The sequence below is a fragment of the Engystomops pustulosus genome, chromosome 2 (assembly GCF_040894005.1).
Source record: "Engystomops pustulosus chromosome 2, aEngPut4.maternal, whole genome shotgun sequence".
NCBI lineage: Eukaryota > Metazoa > Chordata > Amphibia > Anura > Leptodactylidae > Engystomops > Engystomops pustulosus.
The window spans coordinates 250,049,595-250,070,927 of NC_092412.1; the positions used below are offsets into that span (position 1 = coordinate 250,049,595).

Here is a 21,333-nt window from a genome sequence, read left to right on the forward strand (position 1 = left end):
ATCACTGTGTGTATTATTCCTGTACTGTGACATCACTGTGTGTATTATCTCTGTACTGTGACATTGCTGTGTGTATTACCCCTGTACTGTGACATCACTGTGTGTATTATCTCTGTACTGTGACATCACTGTATGTATTATCACTGCACTGTGATATCACTGTGTGTATTATCCCTGTACTGTGACATCACTGTGTGTATTATCCCTGTACTGTGATATCACTGTGTGTATTATCCCTGTACTGTGATATCACTGTGTGTATTATCCCTGTACTGTGACATCACTGTGTGTATTATCCCTGTACTGTGACATCACTGTGTGTATTATCCCTGTACTGTGACATCACTGTGTGTATTGTCCCTGTACTGTAACATCACTGTGTGTATTATCCCTGTACTGTGATATCACTGTGTGTATTATCCCTGCACTGTGACATCACTGTTTGTATTCTCCCTGTACTGTGACATCACTGTGTGTATTCTCCCTGTACTGTGACATCACTGTGTGTGTTATCCCTGTACTATGACATCACTGTGTGTTTTATCCCTGTACTGTGACATCACTGTGTATATTATCCCTGTACTGTGACATCACTGTGTGTATTATTTCTGTACTGTGACATCACTGTGTGTATTATCCCTGTACTGTGACATCACTGTGTGTATTATCCCTCTACTGTGACATCACTGTGTGTATTATGCCTGTACTGTGACATCACTGTGTTTATTATCCCTGTACTGTGACATCACTGTGTGTATTATCTCTGCACTGTGACATTGCTGTGTGTATTACCCCTGTACTGTGACATCACTGTGTGTATTATCTCTGTACTGTGACATCACTGTGTGTATTATCACTGCACTGTGATATCACTGTGTGTATTATCCCTGCACTGTGACATCACTGTGTGTATTCTCCCTGTACTGTGACATCACTGTGTGTATTATCCCTGTACTGTGATATCACTGCGTGTATTATCTCTGTACTGTGACATCACTGTATGTATTATCCCTGCACTGTGACATCACTGTGTGTATTCTCCCTGTACTGTGAAATCACTGTGTGTATTATCACTGTGCTGTGACATCACTGTGTGTATTATCCCTGTACTGTGACATCACTGTGTGTATTCTCCCTGTACTGTGACATCACTGTGTGTGTTCTCCCTGTACTGTGACATCACTGTGTGTGTTATCCCTGTACTGTGACATCACTGTGTGTATTATCCCTGTACTGTGACATCACTGTGTGTATTATCCCTGTACTGTGACATCACTGTGTGTATTATCCCTGTACTGTGACATCACTGTGTGTATTATCCCTGTACTGTGACATCACTGTGTGTATTATCTCTGTACTGTGACATCACTGTATGTATTAGCCCTGTACTGTGATATCACTGTGTGTATTATTCCTGTGGCACTACATCTCCCAGCATGTCCTCCAGCAGTGTTACTCCTGTATGAATCTGCAGAATCTCAGGGCTGGGAAGACTTTCTATTCTCTGAGTTGCAGGAGTTTCGTTTTTGTTTTCCTGTAATGATGCTCCCCCCTCCCCTCCCTAGTCCCAGTCTGGGTGTATAAGAAGCTGATTCATCCCCCTGTACATCCTCTCTGTGGACCCTCCAGCTCTGCACCCGACAGGTGAGAACTCAGATTTATTATTTCCAGCTTCAACCTAATTGCTTTTTTCCTTGCGATTAAAAATTATCCTATTTCTGTACATTTTGCACTTTTCATATATCTATGTTTTCCTGTGGTTGAGTTGTTTCTGCCTGGAGCTGTGATGTCACAGGACACTGAGATGTGATGTCACAGGACACTGAGATGTGATGTCACAGGACACTGAGATGTGATATCACAGGACACTGAGATGTGATGTCACAGGACACTGAGATGTGATGTCACAGGACACTGAGATGTGATGTCACAGGACACTGAGATGTGATGTCACAGGACACTCAGATGTGATGTCACAGGACACTCAGATGTGATATCACAGGACACTGAGATCTGATGTCACAGGACACTGAGATGTGATTCACGTCCCCTGTCCTGACCTTCGGATGGAACATCATTAATATCAGATTGGGAGAGGTCCAAATCCTGGCACATTTACCCAACAGCTGCCACCACAGGCCACTAAAACTAAAATATCTCTTATAAAGTGTAAGAGTATTATACATATATACAAGTATATAATGTCCTGCTCAGACCTTCTTCTGCCAGTGAACCCAATCTAGAACAGTAGAATATTACAGAGTAATTTCTCCATAGGATAACAAAACGGGACCAAACATGGTCATGTGACCCCGGCACTAAAACGGGACTGGATTATGTACATGTGAATATGATTAATGCTGGATCTTTGCCACAACTACTGCACTGTGTGTAACATGGCTGCCTGTCTCTAGGTGTCTGTAGTTGTAATGAAGGATGGCTGTCTGTCTCTAGGTAATGTGTAAGATGGCTGCCTGTCTCTAGGTGGGGTGTAACATGGCTGTCTGTCTCTAGGTAATGTGTAAGATGGCTGCCTGTCTCTAGGGGATGTTTAAGATGGCTGCCTGTCTCTAGGGGATGTGTAAGATGGCTGTCTGTCTCTAGGTGATGTGTAACATGGCTGCATGTCTCTAGGTGATGTGTAACATGGCCGCCTGTCTCTAGGTGATGTGTAACATGGCTGCCTGTCTCTAGGTGATGTGTAAGATATCTGCCTGTCTCTAGGTGATGTGTAACATGGCTGCCTGTCTCTAGGTGATGTGTATAACATGGCAGCCTGCCTCTAGGAGATGTGTAACATGGCTGCCTGTCTCTAGGTGATGTGTAACATGGCTGTCTGTCTCTAGGTGATGTGTAACATGGCTCCCTGTCTCTAGGTGATGTGTAACATGGCTGCCTGTCTCTAGGTGATGTGTAACATGGCTGCCTGTCTCTAGGTGATGTGTAACATGGCTGTCTGTCTCTAGGTGATGTGTAACATGGCTGTCTGTCTCTAGGTGATGTGAAACATGGCTGCCTGTCTCTAGGGGATGTGTAACATGGCTTCCTGTCTCTAGGGGATGTGTAACATGGCTGCCTGTCACTAGGTGATGTGTAACATGACTGCCTGTCTCTAGGGGATGTGTAACATGGCTGCCTGTCACTAGGTGATGTGTAACATGGCTTCCTGTTTCTAGGTAATGTGTAAGATGGCTGATAGTCTCTAGGGGATGTGTAACATGGCTGCCTGTCTCTAGGTAATGTATAAGATGGCTGCCTGTCTCTAGGGGATGTGTAACATGGCTGCCTGTCTCTAGGTAATGTGTAAGATGGCTGCCAGTCTCTAGGTGATGTGTAACATGGCTGCCTGTCTCTAGGGGATGTGTAACATGGCTGCCTGTCACTAGGTGATGTGTAACATGGCTTCCTGTCTCTAGGTAATGTATAAGATGGCTACCTGTCTCTTGGGGATGTGTAAGATGGCTGCCTGTCTCTAGGTGATGTGTAAGATGGCTGCCTGTCTCTAGGTGATGTGTAAGATGGCTGCCTGTCTCTAGGTGATGTGTAAGATGGCTTCCTGTCTCTAGGTGATGTGCAACATGGCTGCCTGTCTCTAGGGGATGTGTAAGATGGCTGCCTGTCTCTAGGGGATGTGTAAGATGGCTGCCTGTCTCTAGGTGATGTGTAAGATGGCTGCCTGTCTCTAGGTGATGTGTAACATGGCTGTCTGTCTATAGGTGATATATAACATGGCTGTCTGTCTCTAGGTGATGTGTAACATGGCTGCCTGTCTCTAGGTAATGTGTAAGATGGCTGATAGTCTCTAGGGGATGTGTAACATGGCTGCCTGTCTCTAGGGGATGTGTAACATGGCTGCCTGTCTCTAGGTAATGTGTAAGATGGCTGCCAGTCTCTAGGTGATGTGTAACATGGCTGCCTGTCTCTAGGGGATGTGTAACATGGCTGCCTGTCACTAGGTGATGTGTAACATGGCTTCCTGTCTCTAGGTAATGTATAAGATGGCTGCCTGTCTCTTGGGGATGTGTAACATGGCTACCTGTCTCTAGGTGATGTGTAAGATGGCTTCCTGTCTCTAGGTGATGTGCAACATGGCTGCCTGTCTCTAGGGGATGTGTAAGATGGCTGCCTGTCTCTAAGGGATGTGTAAGATGGCTGCCTGTCTCTAGGTGATGTGTAAGATGGCTGCCTGTCTCTTGGTGATGTGTAACATGGCTGTCTGTCTATAGGTGATACATAACATGGCTGTCTGTCTCTAGGTGATGTGTAACATGGCTGCCTGTCTCTAGGTGATGTGTATAACATGGCTGCCTGTCTCTAGGTGATGTGTAACATGGCTGCCTGTCTCTAGGTGATGTGTATAACATGGCTGCCTGTCTCTAGGTAATGTGTAACATGTCTGCCTGTCTCTAGGGGATGTGTAACATGACTGCCTGTCTCTAGGGGATGTGTAACATGGCTGCCTGTCACTAGGTGATGTGTAACATGACTGCCTGTCTCTAGGGGATGTGTAACATGACTGCCTGTCACTAGGTGATGTATAACATGGCTGCCTGTCACTAGGTGATGTGTAACATGGCTTCCTGTCTCTAGGTAATGTGTAAGATGGCTGCCAGTCTCTAGGTGATGTGTAACATGGCTGCCTGTCTCTAGGGGATGTGTAACATGGCTGCCTGTCACTAGGTGATGTGTAACATGGCTTCCTGTCTCTAGGTGATGTGTAACATGGCTGCCTGTCTCTAGGGGATGTGTAACATGGCTGCCTGTCACTAGGTGATGTGTAACATGGCTTCCTGTCTCTAGGTAATGTATAAGATGGCTGCCTGTCTCTTGGGGATGTGTAACATGGCTGCCTGTCTCTAGGTGATGTGTAAGATGGCTTCCTGTCTCTAGGTGATGTGCAACATGGCTGCCTGTCTCTAGGGGATGTGTAAGATGGCTGCCTGTCTCTAGGGGATGTGTAAGATGGCTGCCTGTCTCTAGGTGATGTGTAACATGGCTGCCTGTCTCTAGGGGATGTGTAACATGGCTGCCTGTCACTAGGTGATGTGTAACATGGCTTCCTGTCTCTAGGTAATGTATAAGATGGCTGCCTGTCTCTTGGGGATGTGTAACATGGCTGCCTGTCTCTAGGTGATGTGTAAGATGGCTTCCTGTCTCTAGGTGATGTGCAACATGGCTGCCTGTCTCTAGGGGATGTGTAAGATGGCTGCCTGTCTCTAGGGGATGTGTAAGATGGCTGCCTGTCTCTCGGTGATGTGTAAGATGGCTGCCTGTCTCTAGGGGATGTGTAAGATGGCTGCCTGTCTCTAGGTGATGTGTAACATGGCTGCCTGTCTCTAGGTGATGTGTAACATGGCTGCCTGTCTCTAGGGGATGTGTAAGATGGCTGTCTGTCTCTAGGTGATGTGTAACATGGCTGCCTGTCTCTAGGTAATGTGTAACATGTCTGCCTGTCTCTAGGGGATGTGTAACATGACTGCCTGTCTCTAGGGGGTGTGTAACATGGCTGCCTGTCACTAGGTGATGTGTAACATGACTGCCTGTCTCTAGGGGATGTGTAACATGACTGCCTGTCACTAGGTGATGTGTAACATGGCTTCCTGTCTCTAGGTAATGTGTAAGATGGCTGCCAGTCTCTAGGTGATGTGTAACATGGCTGCCTGTCTCTAGGGGATGTGTAACATGGCTGCCTGTCTCTAGGGGATGTGTAACATGGCTGCCTGTCTCTAGGGGATGTGTAACATGGCTGCCTGTCACTAGGTGATGTGTAACATGGCTGCCTGTCTCTAGGTGATGTGTAACATGGCTGCCTGTCACTAGGTGATGTGTGACATGGCTTCCTGTCTCTAGGTAATGTATAAGATGGCTGCCTGTCTCTTGGGGATGTGTAACATGGCTGCCTGTCTCTAGGTGATGTGTAAGATGGCTGCCTGTCTCTAGGTGATGTGCAACATGGCTGCCTGTCTCTTGGGGATGTGTAACATGGCTGCCTGTCTCTAGGTGATGTGTAAGTTGGCTGCCTGTCTCTAGGGGATGTGTAACATGGCTGCCTGTCTCTAGGTGATGTGTAAGTTGGCTGTCTGTCTCTAGGTGATGTGTAAGATGGCTGCCTGTCTCTAGGTGATGTGTAACATGGCTGCCTGTCTCTAGGTGATGTGTAAGTTGGCTGTCTGTCTCTAGGTGATGTGTAAGATGGCTGCCTGTCTCTAGGGGATGTGTAAGATGGCTGCCTGTCTCTAGGTGATGTGTAACATGGCTGCCTGTCTCTATATGATGTGTAGCATGGCTTCCTGTCTCTAGGTGATGTGTAACATGGCTGCCTATCTCTAGGCGATGTGTAACATGGCTTCCTGTCTCTAGGGGATGTGTAACATGGCTGCCTGTCACTAGGTGATGTGTAAGATGGCTGCCTGTCTCTAGGTGATGTGTAACATGGCTGCCTGTCTCTAGGTGATGTGTAAGATGGCTGCCTGTCTCTAGGGGATGTGTAAGATGGCTGCCTGTCTCTAGGTGATGTGTAACATGGCTGCCTGTCTCTAGGTGATGTGTAAGATGGCTGCCTGTCTCTAGGTGATGTGTAACATGGCTGCCTGTCTCTAGGGGATGTGTAAGATGGCTGCCTGTCTCTAGGTGATGTGTAACATGGCTGCCTGTCTCTAGGTGATGTGTAACATGGCTGCCTGTCTCTAGGTGATGTGTAACATGGCTGCCTGTCTCTAGGTGATGTGTAACATGGCTGCCTGTCTCTAGGTGATGTGTAACATGGCTGCCTGTCTCTAGGTGATGTGTAACATGGCTGCCTGTCTCTAGGTGATGTGTAACATGGCTGCCTGTCTCTAGGTGATGTATAACATGGCTGTCTGTCTCTAGGTGATGTGTAACATGGCTGCCTGTCTCTAGGTGATGTATAACATGGCTGCCTGTCTCTAGGTGATGTGTAACATGGCTGCCTGTCTCTAGGTGATGTGTAACATGGCTGCCTGTCTCTAGGTGATGTGTAACATGGCCGCCTGTCTCTAGGTGATGTATAACATGGCTGCCTGTCTCTAGGTGATGTGTAACATGGCTGCCTGTCTCTAGGTGATGTGTAACATGGCTGCCTGTCTCTAGGTAATGTGTAAGATGGCTGCCTGTCTCTAGGTGATGTGTAACATGGCTGCCTGTCTCTAGGGGATGTGTAAGATGGCTGCCTGTCTCTAGGGGGTATGTAAGATGGCTTCCTGTCTCTAGGGGATGTGTAACATGGCTGCCTGTCTCTAGGTGATGTGTAACATGGCTGCCTGTCTCTAGGGGATGTGTAAGATGGCTGCCTGTCTCTAGGGGATGTGTAAGATGGCTGCCTGTCTCTAGGTGATGTGTAACATGGCTGCCTGTCTCTAGGTGATGTGTAACATGGCTGCCTGTCTCTAGGGGATGTGTAAGATGGCTGCAAATTTTAAAAAAATTTTGGTAAAATGTGTTTTATGCAAAATTTTATAGCACTAAATCATAAATATGCTTTGTACCTGCAGAATGTCGAACTGCTTATATGACACATATGAGGAGAAGATCCGCCCATGTATTGACCTCATTGACTCCCTGAGGTCACTGGGGGTGGAGAAGGATCTGGCGTTACCGGCGATCGCTGTGATCGGAGATCAGAGTTCTGGGAAAAGTTCTGTCCTGGAGGCTCTGTCTGGAATTACACTGCCCAGAGGAAGCGGTGAGCAGATGTTAGTCGTTTATTAAGAAATTGCCTCCTGGAATAGAAGTTTGTTCCAGACAAACGCCCCCTACAGGGCAAGTGTTATGGAAATCTAGGCCCTTAGAGTAGGGACTCCCCTAAATAAGTCTAAAGTTGTTACTTAATCGGAGGCTGGGACACAGCAGAAAATAAGAGGTCCTTCTTCTACTAGACATCTGGACACTTTGGTGACACTCCCCCTGGTGCTCCTCCGAGGGTTGTGCCAGTTAAACTGGAACTTGGATCCTTTTCCATATAAAACAAATATTTTATGTTACACAAGACTTCCATACATGGTCTATAAAATTAATAATGTTGAAATAATTCTACCATAAAATGTCACTCTTTTCCTGGTGGTCCAACACCAAGAAGGTTTACTCCCAAGAAGTCAACTGGTCCTGGTGGTTCAGACCATGGGCTTTGTTATTCCATCTGAAGGTTCACTTGGAGCCCAGACCTTGGTTGGTTTTATGCCGTTCTCTTGCAGGTATTGTCACCCGGTGTCCATTAGAGCTCAAACTTATCAAAGGTAAAAGGGATTCCGAATGGAGGGGAAAGATCAGTTATCTCACTATCAACCAAGAGCTGGAGAATCCTCTGGAGGTGGAGAAGGAGATCATGAAAGGTAAGTGGCATCATCTCATCTGGATGATAATTAAGGTAGAAAAAATTATGTAAATATTACTTTAAGGACATTTTGCTCTCTCTTACTTATTTTATATATCAATTGTCCAGCTCAGGATGCAATGGCTGGTCCAGGACTAGGGATCTGTTCTGAGCTTATCAGCCTTGAGGTGGTCTCTCCTGAAGTTCCTGACCTGACCCTCATCGATCTACCTGGTATTGCAAGAGTTCCTGTTGGAAACCAACCAAAGGATATCGGGGACAAGGTGAGGAACCAAATCACAATGAGTTTTTTTTTCAAAATCCCCAGAATCTTTTTAATAACCAAAATATCTGATATTGTCTTCCCAGGGAAGTTATTGGGTTTTCATGCAAAATGTGTAGCATAGCCCTAAAAGTCAGAATTGTCAATCTAGAAAAACGTCTCCATTGTGATTACAAGCTCTCTCTTGGGTCACTAAGGTCATACTTCAAAAGTTGATGAAAATAGGATTGATCCAAAATCTATATAATTCCAGATCAAAAGACTCATAAAGAAGTATATCGAGAGACAAGAAACAATCTGTTTAGTCGTGGTGCCTTGTACTGTTGACATTGCTACAACTGAAGCCCTGGAGATGGCACGTGAGGTGGATCCAAGTGGAGAAAGAACTTTGGGTGAGTGTGTGGTCATGAGAACCTCATCATTATGCTGGCACTTTTATTTCGAAGATAGCAAATCCCACCATTTACTGGTGGCCATGACGTAGAGTGAACCAGCAACAGAGTGAAATCTGGAACCCTCTAGAGGTTTCATCACTGGAACCCTCTTTGAACACCAAATCTCATGATTCCCCTGAAAGGCCTCACATGAATTGACCACTGGTGAACAAGCTTGGTGGGTGCTCCATTTACTTCTCTTGGACTTCTATGAGACTACTGGTCCAATCGTGTCCCCCAACTCCATATAAGTGAATACGGTACCATTCCAGCAGGACCATTAGTGCTGCCTACATGTGGGGCACTTCAGGGGACTTATGGGCTTCCATTCCTGTGATTGATGGAGATCCCAGTAGTTGGACTCTTGGCTTTTGCCAACTCCAAGAACTCAAATTCACCGATTCTGGCACAGTTGGATTTTTTTCTATAGACGCCAATGTTCCAGACCAAGGAAAGTTTTATGGAGGTAAAGAAAGATAATTATGGGTACAAGGGAATTAAAATACAAAAAATTCTGCTGAAGGTCTACATTGATTTTTTTCACAAAAGTGGTGATTTTTTTTTGGTAACTGTAGGAATCCTCACCAAGCCTGACTTAATAGACAAGGGAACTGAGGAGAATGTGGTCAACATAGTAAACAATAATGTCATCTACCTGAAGAAGGGCTACATGATTGTGAAATGTCGGGGGCAGCAGGAGGTCCAGGGGAAGCTATCCCTAAAAGAAGCCACTGAGAAGGAGAAGAACTTTTTTGAAGATCATGAGTTTTTCTCGTAAGTCACCGTCACCATCAACTTTAATAATAGTGGCCAAAAACATTTGCATTAGAATTATTTTTCTACTCTTTTGAATGTCTACTTGTTAGGGACCTTATGACTGAGGAGAAAGCCACCATCCCATGTCTGGCTCAAAGGCTCACCTCAGAACTCGTGGAGCACATCAATGTAAGTCATCAAAATATTTGATCCCTGATGTTTAAAGGGAACCTATCATCAGGATTACACATTTTCACCTAATGACAGCTTCCCATAGACCTTTTAGGTGTTTTTTTTTAGAAGGCTGCAATCATCATCATTATCTGCTCTCTGCTTTTCTGGATCCACCCTCTTTCATCCCTCCCCCTCCTCATGCAGTTTTTAGTTGACCCTGTGCTCCAACTAAATCTCTGTTGGCTCACATCTGCAGGAGGGAGGAAAAGGGAGAGAGCAAGCAGAGCAGAGAGGAGATAATGACACCAAGGTCACCCGGTGACTCAATCCAGTTTGCTGGAAAAAAAATATAGCAAACATTTGTCCAACGTTCAGCTCATTGGCCTCTATTGTCTTTGAGACTGTTGTCGGTCTGGCCAACCAGAGTACCAGAGGATCCTCCGGTGGGCCCTGGTTCAACCATACGGAATACTAAACCCCAGAGGTCCAACAAAAAGCAACCCAATTTGGAAGCAGCTAGAATCTATTTCCTGCCGGATAATGAAGAGTGGGCCCAAGATTAATTTTCTCTGGTGGGCCTAAGACAACCCAGTCCGACAATGTTTGAGACTATCCACCAACTCATTTTGCCTATTAACAGATGTTACCCAACAGATTGCAGCACAGTTTTTCTATTACCCACGCCTTACCACCGAATCAATCCTGTTATTTTGGGCTGTGTGCTGTCTGCAAAGGCTTAAAAGGTCCCTTAGTCTAGTTCAGTAGGCGACACAATCATGACTCGACACATGTCCAAAAGAAAGTCATTGACACAACCCACAAGGAGGGGAAGCCACAAATGGTCATGGCTGAATTAGCCGTTGATGTACACAGTAATGTATCAGAGCTTATTAATGGAAAGTTAAGTGGAAGGAAAATGGTGTGATAGAAAAAGTTGCACAAGCAACCGGGATAACCAGAGCCTTCATAGGATTGTTAAGAAAAGGCCGATTAATAATTTGGGGAGATGCCCTGGACACATCTGTTTGTGGTGACTCTTGAAGCCTTAACTTCAGCAGTGTCCCCTCTCTCCACCATCTCCCCGTGATTGTGTCACCTACTGAACCAGATGAAGCACTTAGAATGGGTAGAGGAAAGAACGGGTAGAGCGTAGCATGACCAGAGACATACAGGGGGAGTCTTGTGGCACCTTGATGTAATAGTTTTCTTATATTTACAGAAATCACTGCCGGCACTGGAGGATCAGATAAAAGAAAAACTTCAGAACACAAAAGACGAGCTAGAGAAGTGCGGGTTAGGCGTCCCGGAGGACGAGAGCGAGAGCCTGGCCTTCCTGGTGGAGGTAACAATACAGGAGCTCACAAAGCACCACAGAGCATAGTCCCCGTATCTACACCAGTCCTGGTCCTCAAAAACACCAGGACAGGACATGAACGAATTTTATGTATATGTGTAATTTTATACCTCAACAGAAAATTCAGCAATTCAACCTGGACATCGCTTACGTTATCCAAGGAGAAGAATCGGTGTCACTCACAAAGACGCCCAAACTTTTTGCTCGAGTTCGGAAGTTCTTCAATACGTGGCAGGACGAGCTGGATGACTCCATCATGGAGTGTGAGTTGTGACGGGAAGAGAGGATGATTACAGCCTTCCCCTGTGATAATAGCTCATCTCTTGGGTTTAAAGAGTTTGTAGGCCGCTACAAATAGGTTGTGCCCTTTGAAGGGAGTCTTTAAGGTTCAAGATACCTTCCAACACAATACTAGTGCCATGTAAGGTCACTTTATAGGAGCAGAAACATTCATTTTAAACTGAAGAAGTGAAATTTTGTTTTTTCATGGATATGTAAATCAACCTGCAAGTGCAATGGAGGCGGGACCAATATGTTAGATGTGCCTAAAGTTAATTGTAACACAGGAAAAGACAGGAAATGCCAATCGTAACTAAAGTGGCAGCGTGCATTGACTCCAGAGAGGGGACCCAGAGCACTCACTAATATCGGTTGCAATTTAGACCCCGCCCTCAGTGCACTTGCATGCTGATTATGTTACCATAAAAAGATAGTTATCTCTTGTTTCATCAGTTTTTGGCCACAATAGAAAGTATCTGCTCCCAGCAAAGGCCCATAAAGAGTACTGATGTTAATTTTGGAGGTATTGGAACTAACATGGTCCATTTAAATATACGTAGCTATATATAGTATATGTGTATTTGGTATCAATACAGGCAGTCCCCGGGTTACATACAAGATATAGTCCATGGGTTTGTTCTTAAGTTGAATTTGTATGCAAGTCGAAACTGTATATTTTATAATTGTGGCTCCAGACAAAAAAAAAATTTGCCCCAGGGACAATTGGATTTTCAAATTTTTTGCTGTAATGGGACCAAGGATTATCAATAAAGCTTCATTACAGACACCTTACAGCTGATCATTGCAGCCTGGGACTAAAGTAAAGCATCCAGAGAGGTCACCAGAGGTCACAGGGGGCAGAGGGGTCCGTCTGTAACTAGGGCTCGTCTGTAAGTCGAGTGTCCTTAAGTAGGGGACCGCCTGTACTACAGGCTTAAGGGGGTTGTAAGTAGTTCATCCTCATGAACCCTAATATCTACAGATTTTTACTACTTTATTGTCACCTGACCATAAAATCCCCTGTGACTATATGTTTTTCAGTTAACTCGAAGCTGAAGGATGAAATAAAAGAATATGAGAAGTTGCACCGAGGAAGAGAACTCCCGGGATTTATTAACTATAAGACCTTTGAAGCGATTGTTAAGGAAAAGATCGGAAACATGGAGGATCCCGCCAGAGATGTGCTGAAAGCGGTGACCGGTGAGAGCGGCATTATCTGCCCCGGCGGCTGCTTCAAAAAGTGAAACCCATATATTATATAGAGACATTACAAACAGAGTGAACTTTTCCAAGTGCTTTTTATGTTAATATTGATGATTATGGCTACAGCCACGGAAAAGTCATTGGGGCAGATGTACTTACCCGGTCCGTTGGCGATCCAGCGGCGCGTTCTCTGCAGTGGATCCGGGTCCGGCCAGGATTCATCAAGGTAGTTCCTCCGCCATCCACCAGGTGGCGCTGCTGCGCTGAAAAGCATCCGGATGCCCTGAAATTCACCGACCCGGACCAAGTGAAGGTAAGCGCGTCCCAAGCGACACATTTTCTGTTTTTAAATGCGGCGGTTTTTCCGAATACGTCGGGTTTTCGTTCGGCCACGCCCCCCCTGATTTCCGTCGCGCGCATGCCGGCGCCGATGCGCCAAAATCCCGGGGAAATACAGGGAAAATCGGCGCAAATCGGAAATATTTGGGTAACACGTCGGGAAAACGCGAATCGGGCCCTTTGTAAATGACCCCCATTATCTCAGAAAATTTTAAAAATTATCCCAAAACAAATGCAAAGGCTTCCTAAGGTTTAAAAGGTCCCTTAGTCTGGTTCAGTAGGCGACACAATCATGACTTGACAGATGTCCAGAAGAAAGTCATCGACACACCCTACAAGGAGGGGAAGCCACAAAAGGTCAAGTGATGACTGCTCAAATAATAAACACGTACTAACCCGGAGTCGGATTGGCCCCTTTAATACTGCATAGTTCAAATATGAATAACCACACAGAAACCATTGCTTAAACATTCTCAATTGTGGGGTGACTCGGGGTCGGCCACAGCTTTATTGAAACCATGAATAATTTAACCATTTCTTTGTTTGAATATATACAGACTTTTAACCATTTCACTTTACATAACACCAGATAACACCCTGTATGCCTGCCATATGTAAGGGCATGTAGGGCAGTGTTACCCCTAAAAAACCCCTAATAATTTATGTTTTGTGCCAAATTGCCGCAGGATTTTGGCGCAGGGGGTCGGATTTTGGCGCATCCACGCCGGCTAGTAAGAGACAGAAATAAGGGGGCGGGCCGATGGACAACCCGACGGATTCGGACAACCCGACAGAATTTAAAAAAAGGAAATGTGTCGCAAGATCAGCACTTACATGCACCAGGAAGAAGAAGGTGAACTGAGGCGGACCTCAGCGCAGCAGCGACACCTGTAGAAACTCGGGTGAACGATCTTAGCGAATCGCGCCGGACCGAATCCTCGCCGGACAATGCACCGCGGGATCGTGACGGGACCGGGTAAGTAAATCTGCCCCAATGACTTTTGGGTTTTACTTGGCTGTAGCCACAATCATCAACATTAACAGTAATAAACCCTTGAATAATGTTCCTCTGTGTGTAATGACTCTGTAAATGTACTCCGGATATGGGAGTCCTATCAGTAAGCTGCTGACAGGTTCTTTTCTATCTGTTAACAATATTATAATAAGAATGCACCGCATGGTGTTATGCGCTATACAGTATTGCATGTAGCATCATGCGGGGGCCTCTCCAGGGTGTGTGTAACCTATGAGTGTAGAATATTTTGGTGATATATCATTATAGATCATTGATATTCCCTTTAGGAACAGCTTAAGATTTCTCTCGGATAGTAATCGTGTGTTGTTTCTCTAGACATGGTACGAAAAACATTCAGTGAAATTGCCTGGACACATTTTTTCAACTTTATGAATCTCTGTAAAGTGACAAAGGTAAGTGGGGGTTATTTTAAAAGGTCAAGTGTGGATCCTAAAAAGTAACTTTTCAATCGAATTTTCATAAGCCAATAGTAGGGATGACAAGAAACTATGTAACATCAGAGGAAAGTGCTTCCTTCTCCATTTACTGTGGCTCTTCTCCGCCTCCCTCTTCTCTTCTCAATCTGCTTTCCACAGAAGCTTACAGAACTTAAAAAAAAAAAAAAAAAGTCTATTGAGAGGGAAAGGGAAGGTGAGCAGGGAGTCACAGCAGCTAGACATCAAGATTGCATTGAAGTCTATGGAGAGGGGAGGGGGAGCAATGAGTCACAGCAGTGAGACCTCAATATTATAAAGAAGTCTATGGAAAGGGGAGGGGCAGTAGTGAGTCACATCATCGAGACCTCAATATTACAAAGAAGTCTATGGAGAGGGGAGGAGGAGTAGTGAGTCACAGGAGCTAGACCTCAAGATTACAAAGAAGTCTATGAAGAGGGAAGGGGGAGCAGTGATTCACAGGAGCTAGACCTCAAGATTACAAAGAAGTCTATGAAGAGGGGAGGGGGAGCAGTGAGTCACAGGAGCTAGACCTCAAGATTACAAAGAAGTCTATGAAGAGGGGAGGGGGAGCAGTGAGTCACAGGAGCTAGACCTTAAGATTGCATAGAAGTCTATAGAAAGGGGAGGGGGAGTAATGAGTCACATCAGCTAGACCTCAAGATTACAAAGATGTCTATGAAGAGGGAAGGGGGAGCAGTGAGTCACAGGAGCTAGACCTCAAGATTACAAAGATGTCTATGAAGAGGGGAGGGGGAGCAGTGAGTCACAGCAGCGAGACCTCAAGATTACAAAGAAGTTTATGGAAAGGGGAGGAGGAGTAGTGAGTCACATCAGCTAGACCTCAAGATTACAAAGAAGTCTATGGAGAGGGGAGGGGGAGCAGTGAGTCCCAGGAGCTAGACCTCAAGATTACAAAGAAGTCTATGTAAAGGGGATGAGGAATAGTGAGTCACAGGAGCTAGACTTCAAAATTACAAAGAAGTCTATGGAGAGGAGAGGAGGAATAGTGAGTCACAGGAGCTAGACTTCAAAATTACAAAGAAGTCTATGGAGAGGAGAGGAGGAATAGTGAGTCACAGGAGCTAGACTTCAAAATTACAAAGAAGTCTATGGAGAGGAGAGGAGGAATAGTGAGTCACAGGAGCTAGACTTCAAAATTACAAAGAAGTTTATGTAGAGGGGAGGGACTGGGCTACTGACTATAATTAGTTTATCCTTTCTCCCGCCAATCTACTATCATCGACATTCCAATAGTAGTTTCTTTAACCATTTACAGCCATCTGTCCCCATTCTGAATTAACCATTTCAGTAGTCAGTGATCACTTTTTATGCCCCTTTACTTTCATTTTAGACAAAAATTGAAAACCTGAGACAATCACAGGAAGATTCAGCGGACAATCTCATTAAAACGCAGTTTATGATGGAGCAGATGGTCTACTCCCAGGACAAAAGTTACAGATACGAGCTGGAAACGGTCTTCAAAAATAATAAACCTCAGTGCAGTGATGACGAGAGTGTCGAGGAAGAAGATGCCCTTGACCTGTTCCAGTGCTCTGTCAAGGAGATGACCAACCACGTAGAGGCCTATTTTAAGGTATGTACTAATTTGTAGTTTTACATTGTCTCCTGACACGGGGGATGGTCTGAATGGCAGATCCTTTGAGCTACTCGTAGTTGGAGTCATTGGTCAAGGAAGAAGTAAGAGGTCAGGAACCAATAGCGCAGCTGGAAACTGATTGGCCCAGTGCAAAATGTCTACCTGGCCCCCAATTATAACGTATTGTTTATAGTAGGAAAGATACACCATATGGGCCCCCTAGCCCTCTTGGGCCCAGTTGAGACCACACCCTCTGCAACCCCCCTCCAGTTACACCCCTGTCAGGAACAAGTCAAAGCCACAACCAGCAAAACAAAGCAAAAGTGACAATCATTAACAAATATAATATTCACACCTGAGTTATCAAGCCTAAACCCCAATTAGGGGTTTCATTGATTAGGGGAGGCTACTGGACGTGTTATTATAGAGTTGTTACCGCATTTCTCACCCTAGGCTGATACTTGAGTCAATGGGGAACATGTATCTGTATTTCGGCTGTTTCTTTTTTTCTTGAATTTTTGAGACTTTTTGTTGTTTTGCGACTTTTCACTGAGACTTTTGCTGTCTTTTATGGGCCTTGTGTATCTTTGTCTCCCAGGTGTTCCGTACAACATTTGCCTTATGTAAAAAAAATTTTCTCCATTTTTTGGGACCCATAAAGCACAAATCTGCACTTGGTCCAAGTATTGTGTCCACTACTGAAGTACAGCTACAAAGCTACTTGCTACGTGGGCATTATACTGCATGTGGCCGGATATGGCAGATTTTTTCTTCCTTGGACCCTGTTTTACAAGCGGTCCCCTACTTAAGAACACCTCACTTACAGACGACCCCTAGTTAAAGACGGACCCCTCTGCCCCCTGTGACCTCTGGTGACGCTCTCTGAATGCAATGATCAGCTGTAAAGTGTCTGTAATGAAGCTTTATTGATAATCCTTGGTCCCATTACAGCTAAAAATTTTAAAACTCCAATTGTCCAAGGGCAAAAGCATTTTTTTTTTCTGGATCTACAATTATAAAATATACAGTTTCGACTTACATACAAATTCAACTTAAGAACAAACCTGTGGAACCTATCTTGTATGTAACCCGGGGACTGTCTGTAATCATTGTAATTGTAATTAATTCACATAATTTACATTTGTTGGACACTGAAAGTTTGTCCTTTTTTTATTTATACATTTTTACATTCACAGTTTATTGAAATGTATTAGTTGTTTCTAAATTCAATTTCCTTTCAGTTATTTGTTTTGTGACCCAATTAAATGTAAGTTTTAATTTCCAGGTTTAGTAAATCTCAGGGTGCGGTCACACATGGCGTTTGCTTTGCGTTTTGAAGCGCAATGCAGAAACACATGCGTTTTATATGTTACCATCCATTTGGCTGGTTTGAAAGCGGTATTTTTCATTGCTGGAAGTGTAAGCAGCTGTGAAAATGATAACACTGGTGCTTACACTTTCAGCAATGAAGAAAAACGCTTTCAAACCAGCCAAATTCATGGTAACACACAAAATGCAAACGACAAATGTGACTTCAGCCTCATGTATTGCGATCTCCCTGGCGTGTTACTACAGTCACGGTGACTGGATCTATGACAGTAAGTGTCTCTGCTTTATCATGATGGATTCTGATGGTAGATTTCCTGTAAATACATATCTTGATGACACCATAATTAGAAGGAGCCCAGACCATATCACTATGTTGCATAGCCACTAGGCTACAATTAAAAGAGTTAACAGTGAACTAAAGAATATCTGTCAGCAGCTTCGGGGCCCATAAACCGCCTGCAGTTTGTACAGCGCTACAGAATAAGATGGCGCTATATAAAGAAAGATTATTATTATTGTTACCTTAACTGAGTCTATGGAGTTGTTCCGGAGATTGAAGCTGATAAAGGTGTTTGGGGTCCGTCACTAACTGTCTCTGACCGTCTCTGTCCGACTCTGTCTCCGACTGTCTCTGACCATCTCTGTCTCTGCTGTCTCTGATTGTCTCTGACTGTCTCTGTCACTGACCGTCTGTGTCTCTGACCATCTCTGTCACTGACTGTCTCTGACCTCTGTCTCTGTCTACCTCTGCTTTCTCTGCCTCTGAGTGTCTCTGACTGTCTCTGTCCATGTCTTCCTGTCTTTGACTGTCTCTGACTGCTTCTGTCTCTTTCTGTCTCTGGTTTTCTCTGAATGTCTCTGACTGTCGCTGACTGTCTCTGACCGTCTCTGTATTTGTCTTTGGCTGTCACTTTGTCTATGGGGAGATTTATCAGAAGTGTCGGAGAACAGAACTATTCTAGTTGACCATAGCAACCAATCAGAACACACATAAGCATCTTCTATTCATTACCTATAGTAACCAATCACAGCTCAGAGCTCATAGATACATACACACACACATATATACATACATACATACATACACACTCACATACATACAATCAGCTTTATATATGAGATAAGACCTTGTTGATATGTCCTACATGATATGATATTGTAACAGCACTGTATGGTTGAAGTTTGGGCCCCCAGATCACCACCTCTGATAAGCCCGACATGCCCGTCCGTCACTGACTATCACTCGCATAAGTTTTGGTCACCATGTTGTTCTCTTTGCACAGGGGGCTACAGACCGTCTGGCCAATCAGATCCCTCTGATCATCCAGTTTTACATTTTACAAGAATATGGGAAGCGGCTTCAGAAGGAGATGCTACAACTCCTACAGGACAGAGAAGAACACGAGTCTCTTCTGAAAGAAAGTAAAGATCTCACCAGCACCAGAAATTTCCTGAAGCAAAGGATTCACCGCTTATCTGAGGCCCATAAACGTCTGCTCCGCTTCCCGGGCTAACAAAACCTACTTACAGTGGTACATCCCAAAGGGGGCATTGAATGGGCAGGTCTACCCTTCCCATGGAATAACTGATTGCTTGGGGGTCTGACCAAGGATAGGGGGGCATTTATGTATTTCATTTTTACGAATACTTATACTCCATTCACTTATATAACACTGAGCTGCCATCGATAAAGGTTTAATAGACTGACACATAGATATGAAAGTATAATACATTTTTGGAATAGTTCATAAGTTCCAGTATAAATTATAATCCTAATGAATTCAAAAGTTACCGACACATCGAGTTAATCTCTTATCAGTGCTTATCAGTTATAACAATGCTGAATCAGCAGTTTACATCTCAGGTCAGCTGAATAGGAGGAGCTGCAGAAGTAGTTCCCTCCCTCTCCCCTCTTCTTGGTAGAGATTGTCTCACAGTGAAGACCATAAACCATTTGCTTTAAAGGGGTTTTCCGTGACCAATAAAAATTGATATATGGCTCTGGATGACTTTATTAAAAACAATAAACCACTTATACTCACCTCCTCCGACGTCCCCCTTCTCCCATGACTCCGCCCATCACTGCTGTTCCTGTTACTTCCTGAACTGGTGCTGCAGTAGACGTGTAGTCAGCAGAATGGGAGCATCAGAGGAGGTGAGTACAAGTAGTTTTTTGCAGTTTTTTTAAGCTTCCCCCCCCCCTGGCCATTTATCAATTTTTTTTCATTCCTGGACAACCCCTTTAAATGAATAAAAATTGCTGCTTTTATTGGACTTGTTACAGTTCTTCAAGGATTTTTCAGTGCAGCTGGCCATTTCTGGATAGGTCATCTGTATCAAATTGTTGGAACTCCAATAAAAAAGACCCAAAGCTGCTCAATTCTGGCTTAACCTGTACAAGGGAAGGAGTCCAAAACAAATAGCTACACACATTGTAAAGTGGCCATGACGGGGTACTGCAATTTTAGTAGGAAGATCTGTTCCTATCTCTATCCCCTGCGTAGCTTCTGATATTGCAACCGGATAACTACTCTGGAAGCTTTGATGTGGTAAGAGAACTTTTGGACACCAGAGCTGTTGTTTTTGGACTGCTGGGTGCCCGAATATCCTCTTTGCTGCCTGATAACCCCCCACCCCCACATTGACATAGTCTGAACATCCATTTATGGATTAGTCTAGCTTTATGGGCAGTACATTTTCTTTTTGGGTGTTCAAGGGCAAAGGGGCAAATTGCAGAAGGGGCAATTTCTAATTTGTTTGTGTACGGACCTTTCCAGTGATAAATTCTGCCGTCTTCTAGCACATTGTGGGGCTTAGCTGTACTGGGATCCAACCAACGTGTACCATTGGAATCGGTGTTGGACTTTTTGATGTATGTGTACTGTATTTCTTCTTAAAAATAAAAATATAGCCTGCTTCCTTATACGTGTCCTGATGGTTGAAGTGTTATGACTGAAAATGTGTATGGGGGTATCTAGTCTTGACAATGTGAAAGGTTTTTTTTTTAGGGGGTCTTTAAATCTAACATACATGTTTGACTACGGTGAACTTTAGGAAGTGTTATAGGTATCGGCCTTTATGAATAGCTTGTTAGTAGCAGCAGGACAGTGCTACATCCATCAACACCTGCAAATTTGGATCGGCGCCGCCCCTACTTATTCACACACAGTTAGAATTTTTAATGTAGCTCCCACCATTCCCAAGAAATCAGTCTTTACTGTCGATGGGCGGAGTCAGACTGTTTGCTCCAGGATCGGTGGAGCTTCGTATGGGATGGATAAGAGTTGGAGTCGATGGAGGTGAGGCAAAGTTTTTTCTTAATCCAAAGCTGCAGCTCTGGAAATGCTATGGTGGGAGGCCCTTCATCCAGAAGAAATATCTTCTCTCAATACTGAGCTGCTAGTTTCTCATCACTGCTATGAGTCAATGCTGTAGTATCCAACCAGAAGCCTGCAGTCATCACTCTTGGACAAAGGGGAGGAGGAGCAGCTCAGTGTTGGCAGTCTATGGCTTTTTAGAACGTAGCACCTTCCCAAGTATCACCTGCATCTCATGTTAGCTGCCACAATTGGTGACATCATCAGGGGGGGGGGGGTGCTTATTGGTTGCCGTTTTAGCTTCTTAGAGATTTCCTGGTCTGTCATTTGGCTATAACTATTACAGTATATTATCATTTATAATATACTGCAATACAGTTGTTATCAGACCCTCTAGGGTTCAAACACCCTAAAAAAATGTAAAAAATTAAAAATGATTTCCGTAGAACACAAGTATAAACGAATA

The 21,333-nt window shown here is 44.4% G+C and overlaps 1 protein-coding gene across 1 annotated transcript; it reads left to right on the forward strand.

Annotated features, from left to right (window-relative positions):
- The first annotated feature begins 1,484 nt into the window (after nucleotides 1-1,484).
- LOC140119597 (interferon-induced GTP-binding protein Mx1-like) lies at nucleotides 1,485-20,473 on the forward strand. The gene is made up of 13 exons (XM_072138803.1): nucleotides 1,485-1,644; nucleotides 7,512-7,702; nucleotides 8,211-8,348; nucleotides 8,459-8,613; nucleotides 8,866-9,004; nucleotides 9,622-9,820; nucleotides 9,913-9,991; nucleotides 11,196-11,318; nucleotides 11,449-11,593; nucleotides 12,651-12,809; nucleotides 14,503-14,579; nucleotides 15,976-16,218; nucleotides 18,834-20,473. The coding sequence occupies exons 2-13, from the start codon at nucleotides 7,513-7,515 to the stop codon at nucleotides 19,062-19,064; spliced, it is 1,878 nt and encodes a 625-aa protein (XP_071994904.1). The 5' UTR covers nucleotides 1,485-1,644; nucleotide 7,512; the 3' UTR covers nucleotides 19,065-20,473.
- The last annotated feature ends 860 nt before the right edge of the window (nucleotides 20,474-21,333 follow it).